Below are 6,045 nucleotides of genomic sequence, written 5' to 3'. Positions count from 1 at the left end.
AAGCTGAAGGCTTTGGATCAGGCATATCCTTCTAGAGGTTATGTAACTGTACAAAACCCTTTCATGATCAAATCCATTTTAAATATATATGCAGTGGATGTGGCTATGTGATAAATGTATGTCTGTGCAAATAAAATGACCAACTGATATTAACTCAGCGTGTTAGGTTTGGGTTTTTAAAATGAGCATGAAGAGATGCATCAGGAGATATTTACAAAACTTATTTTTGGGTTTGGGAGATACTATTCTATGGTGTAGAACAATATCCCATACAAGTCCTACAAGAACTGCTGCTAATACAGAATTTAAGTGTAAAATATTACTTTAATTACTCCAGATGGCTTTTCCACGTACTTTTTCTTTTGTGTGTGTGTGCATGTGTGTTTGTACACGTACGCTCTCTGGAATGAATGCCCATTATCATGCCTCTTTTTAGAGCTTCTGTTTCAAAAACATAATGCATAATCAGTTTGATTATGTGACAAGCTGTTTCATCCTTTTTCTCTTTTTTTATTCCCAAGCAATTTTCTAGGTCATGTTTGTGTTAGGTCTTCCTTTAAAAAAAAAAAAGAACATCAGAGAGATTTTATGCAGAATTTCTTTCAGCCAGCAATTACATTCATTGTTTGGAGAACTAATTTTTAATTGTATTTCTAAATAATTAGGGTTTTTTTTTTCTTTAGAAAATCAGAAATCCATTTAGGCAGTGGGGATTTAAGCTATTAATAGAATACTTAAAATACAGCCTTCAAGAAAAATGGGAATAGCTATAGTTAAGATTTGTTCAGTTCAACTTCTTTCATCAGCATCATTCAACCTTCAGTCTTCAGTGAGATGAATTAAAGGAGAAATTATTTCTAAAAATTTACTCTAAACATTTAAAATTATATCTATTCAAGTAACAGTATCTGCTTTTTTATCTTGAGAGAATTATTTAGAAAGGATGCCCCAGGCTTACATTATACTCAAGATACACTTGAAATCTTAACTTTTATTGAATGCAGGACCCACAGTTCCAGAATTGTTCCAGTGGCAGTTAAAAAACAGTCTGATACTGAATTTTTAAGGACTCAGTAACTTTGAGAATGACACTTCTCCTTGATCATGACTTCTGGCATCAAATCTGGTAGGTGCATGCTCAAGGGAAGGAAATCCTAGCAAACCCACAAATTAGTATTCCCCATACAGTGGAATGCTTTTCAACACAGATCCCACAGCTGGCAAAAAGCAAGAGGCTGGATCTGTTTTCAAGACGTCAAAGGCAATGGAGCTGTTCCCAGCTGTTGTACTCAATATCCTCTGTGAAGCTGGGAAATTATTTAAACTCATTTTTATGGCTTTGGTCACTATTGTTTAATATTTATTTTCACAGTGCTCCAGCTCTGATCCCTCAGATGAAACCTTGGCACAGCCATCAGAAATGTCCCAGGGCTGGAATTTGATTTCCAAATTTTGAACGCTCTCAATCCAAGCTGGAGGCAAAAGATGCTGTGGATGGTTTGTCACTCTCCTGAATGCTATTCTTTGTTTCCCACAACAGGCATTTCACCCCTAAAGACCTATGGTACTTGAGAAATTTCAGGTTGCTCAACCTAGAGAAGTCCCTGGAGACATCTTGGAGCAGCCTTCTTGTACCTGAAGTGGATGGAAACTACAGAAAATAGGGGAGGGACTATTTATCAAGGAGTGTAGTGATAGGAAGAGGGGGCATGGCTTGAAACTGAAAGAGAGCAGGTTAAGGTTGGGCATTAGGAAGAAATTCTGTACTGTGATGGTGCTGAGGCACTGAAACAGGTGGATGCTCCATTCCTGTGGATGCTCCATTCCTGGAAGTATTTCAAATCCAGGTTGGATGGGGCCCTGAGCAACCTGGTGTAGTGGAAGGTGTCCTTGCCCAAGGAAGGGGCTTGAAAGTAGATGATTTTTAAGATCCTTCCCAACCCAAGCCATTCTATGAGTCTGTGATTTTATAATGAATTCTAGTCTAGGCAGAAATTGACCCCAGAAAATGAATATAATATTACCCCTTTGCCTAAGAGTTATCTTATAAAGAAAAATGTACCTCGTAAAGTTTTTCCTGAGACATTCAGGTGCTGTGGCAGCAGAAGTTACAAAACAAAACAAAACAAAACAGAAAACTGGCTATGGAAAAAGATAATTCTGTGATGTACAGAAAAGACAACTGTACCACAAATTAAGCCTAGGGCCATGATATAGCTCATGAGGAGACATTAAAATACTGAATAGCTGTCTCATTCACCAGGCACTACTCATCCAGGTTGCTACTGCAGCAAACAACCTAAAGTAAAAACAGCAAACAGTAACTTGTATATGAGGCAATTTCATTAGGGATTACTTCATAAGCATGCATACAATGAAGACACATAAAGATAGGCTAAGTTCAACAACTTGCAAGAACAAGGCTCCCAACCTTTGAGTACTGGCTTTGCTCATTTAACAACTTTTGAACTTTCTTCTGTTGAACTTAACTACATATAATTAAACTGTAAACCTAACATGTGACTGCTGCTTTTCATAGTGTCTTGTAGAATGACTCCTGTCTTTTCACACATATTCCTGTAAATCAAGAAGATTTCACCAATGAAAGAAAGCATTTAACTTTGATTTAACATATTTGCAATGTCATTATATTTTCATCTCAAAGTTTAGACATAGTTAGATAAGTATATTAAGCACTAAATACAACATTTTGATTAGTGTTGTATTTTTTCCATCTCTCTCATAAGTTGTAGGCATAACTGAGTTGGGTAGGGAGAACATGAAGGGCACCAAGCCATCTCTGTCTGCAAAACTTTACTTCTAAATATGAAATTACCATCAAAATTACTATTACTATGCAAAATTACTATACAAAATTACTGTTGTGCTACTAAATTACTATTGGAACAGAAGTTTTTCCAATGCCTAACCAAATAGAAAAATTATTTCCAGCTCAAGAAAGCTTTTGTTCAAGTAGTATCTCCCTTATTAGAGATTGTTGATCTACCTCCATTGCCAGAACCAAACAGGGACATAAAAGATATGAACAAAACTATGGAGGGACTTTTGAAGTCTGCTTAGGAACCATAATAACCATCTCTGATGTTCAATGAACTGAGTTCTTCCTGTGTCTCAAAAGTTACACCAAAGGGAGAGAAAGAGGAAGATTATTTTTACATATATTTCTGAAAAAATAAAGAAGTTCTTTTCTGGGAATATGAAGGAAAAAAAGGACAGATGTGATGACCCACTCCAAGGGGAAGGAAGCATGAACTTCTCTGGGACTCTAAAGGAGATTTTAATTTCATGAGGACATTAGATAAGAATGAAGACTGGCAGCTGGTAACAAGTCTAGAGCATGTCCTTTTCTATCCTTGGAACACCAGTGACCATCACTATAACTTCCTTATAAAATATATGTTCCTAAAAGGCATACTGGTTCTATAGTAATTATCTGATATTCTAAACTTCAATATCCTCCAGATATTCCAGTTTTCAAGAGAAGATCCTGTAACATTAGAATTCACAAAAAATTTTCTTGGGTTTGACCAATGGCTCAGAGTCTCATTTGAATGAGGCCTTGGTCAGACAGAGTACTTATGATAAATAAGAAACTAGGCTCACCTGCACTGATCTGTACGGACATAAATCCACCTTCCTGTGCTTCTTTAGCCATGGCACCATGGTGCTGCTACAGCATTCCTCATGGCACTATTAAGTCCATATTGTGTTGATTTATCCCAGTTCTCTCAGTGTTGGACTCTGTTAGGGAGGCACAGGGGTGAGAGTGACAGACCTTTATTTGGGGAAAAGAGGCAATCACTGTCAATACTTGGCACTAGCAGCCCTCCACAATGCAGTATCTCAAACCGGCTGGGAAAGAACCCTGAGGTGTGCAAGGACCAGCCCCACAAATCCCTGCAATGCCCTTGCACACTCAGGCAGGACACAACCCCTAATCTCTCCAAAACAAGCAGTACCCCAGTAAAACTGTTTACAGGACAGCAAAAGCAGCAGGTTATCTATCAGTCAGGTTAACTTTTTGTGTGAAAAGGAGTCTCTCACCCCATCCATCTTGGAAAAGCCTACTCTTATGCCTACAATCACAGCCAGAGCCAGCTTTGTTCCCACAGCAACAGCTGCAACTCCTATAACATGACCCAGCTTTTTGGCAGTGCCCGCCCTCCTTCTGCCAGAGCCCTGACTCCAGCCCTGGCAAGGCCTGCTGAGAAGGGGTTGCTGTGCAACCTGACTGCTGTGCAGCCATCCTTGGCAGCTCAAGACAGCACTCCTCAGTCAAGGCATGCTTTGATGATTGGATCCATGCATTTTTCTGCAAGGAGTCATTTGTTCCCCTAGCAGCTAACATTTCTGGCTGTATCTAGTGTGTGATCAGGCACAGCTTCCTTCCTCTCATACCCACTGAAAACAACTATGACTATCTGCTGTGGTTTTGTGTCAGGTTACAGCGCTGCTGACAGCCAGGATTCCAGAACACATGGGGAGATAATGGCCTGTCAGGAAAGGTTTAGGCCCAAAATGTTCCATGTGCTATGCGGAGTGCTTCCTCTGGATGCCTGCTTGCTTTTCACTGCCTTCCCCACCTCCCACACAACCCCATAAAGCCAGCTTTTCCCTCTAGCCCAGATTTCCAGCTTTTCAGTTCAGTTTCAATTACTTCAGGACATCTTAGGTGTGATTTGGGGACAAGAGGCACACCTCTGTTTCTCTTCTTTTCCATGCTTGCATAGCTGAGCATTTACACTTCAACCTGGCTTCTGCTCCATGGCCTTCTTCATGTGTGGGGCAGTGCATTTGAGGCAGAGTGGATGCCTTGAAGGTCCTGCTGAGGCTCCTACTCAGCCTGTGGGGCAGCTGTTTGCACCGTTGGCTACTGGGAACCAGCAAAGTCCTTGAACCTGTGAAGCCAAGTGGCTGATACAATTTGAGCACAGCAATCCAGTCCAATATCCTTCATTGTGACCCTGTTTCTCAAGGCCAGTGACCATGTAAGTAAAACTAGAATTATGACTGTAATATTTTTTCTTCTTGATTTGATTTCAATTTCTTGTTCAGGAGAAGCAATAAATATATCAAAGAATGAAAAGATAAAAATGTAACAGATGGAATTCACTACTTGCTCTCTTCTCTTTGTTTTTTTTTTTTCCCCTGGAAAAGCAGAGGTATTCAAACATATTCAGATCAAGCCACTGAGCCTGGCCATTGCTCAGTTACAAATTCTCGTGCTATCCACAACAGTAATTTTAGGGACATCATACACGGTAACACTAAATACATCCCGACGTCAGAGACTTAATTTGGGCATGATTCTTTATCAGGAGGTGGTACCACCTTTTTCCCCAAGAACGGCTATCAGCGACCCCATCTCTGATACTCAGCTCTCTCGCAGCTCAGGTGGAATCCACTTGCTGAAGGGTGCAGAGGATAAATCCTACGGGAAGTGGCTGAGGGAGTTGTTTCGCCTGTAGAAAAGGAGGCTCAGGAGGGGCCTTGCTGATCCCTGTAACTCCCTGAAAACAGATTATGGCCAGGTGGGGGTCGCTTTATTCTTCCAAGCACCCAGCCACAGCATGGCACAGCCCTCAGCTGCACCGGGGGACATCTAGGTTGGGCATTAGGAGGAATTTCTTCACAGGAGCCAGAAAAAAGAATAGTTTTTCACTTTAGAAACCCCTGAGGTCTCGGCAAAAGGCGCAAGAGAGATAAAAATCCGGCACCGAACACCTCCACCGCCGGCGACCGCCACTGCCCTGCCCGCGGCCCCCTCAGGCCCCGCCCCCAGGCCCCGCCCCGCGCGGGGTCGTTGCCACGGGAGCCGCGCGGGGTCGCGCACGCGGAGGCGCCCAAGATGGCGGCGCCCGTGTCGCTCTGTCACATCGCCTGCTGCGCCAACCGGGCGGGCGGCGGCGCCGTGGCCTGGGGCCGCTGTGGCCTCCTCGCCTTCGGCAGCTGCCACGACGTCATCCTCTACGACCCGGCGGTGAGTTGGTGCGCTCTGGGGGGGGACCGGGACCCGGACCCGGA

The 6,045-nt window shown here is 42.5% G+C and overlaps 1 protein-coding gene across 2 annotated transcripts in view; it reads left to right on the top strand.

The window, feature by feature from the left end:
* The first annotated feature begins 5,841 nt into the window (after window positions 1-5,841).
* Window positions 5,842-6,045, top strand: part of ELP2 (elongator acetyltransferase complex subunit 2) — a 38,467-nt gene continuing 38,263 nt past the window's right edge. For both annotated transcript variants that reach the window (XM_030231085.2, XM_030231084.2), the window contains exon 1: window positions 5,842-6,001. In XM_030231085.2, coding sequence (XP_030086945.2) covers window positions 5,870-6,001 — 132 coding nt within the window. In that variant the 5' untranslated portion in view covers window positions 5,842-5,869. The remainder of the gene's footprint in view (window positions 6,002-6,045) is intronic.

This window comes from Serinus canaria, chromosome 2, assembly GCF_022539315.1.
Source record: "Serinus canaria isolate serCan28SL12 chromosome 2, serCan2020, whole genome shotgun sequence".
Classification (NCBI taxonomy): Eukaryota; Metazoa; Chordata; class Aves; order Passeriformes; family Fringillidae; genus Serinus; species Serinus canaria.
The sequence above is the reverse complement of the archived record's forward strand: the minus strand, read 5'-3'. Positions and strand labels throughout refer to the sequence as shown.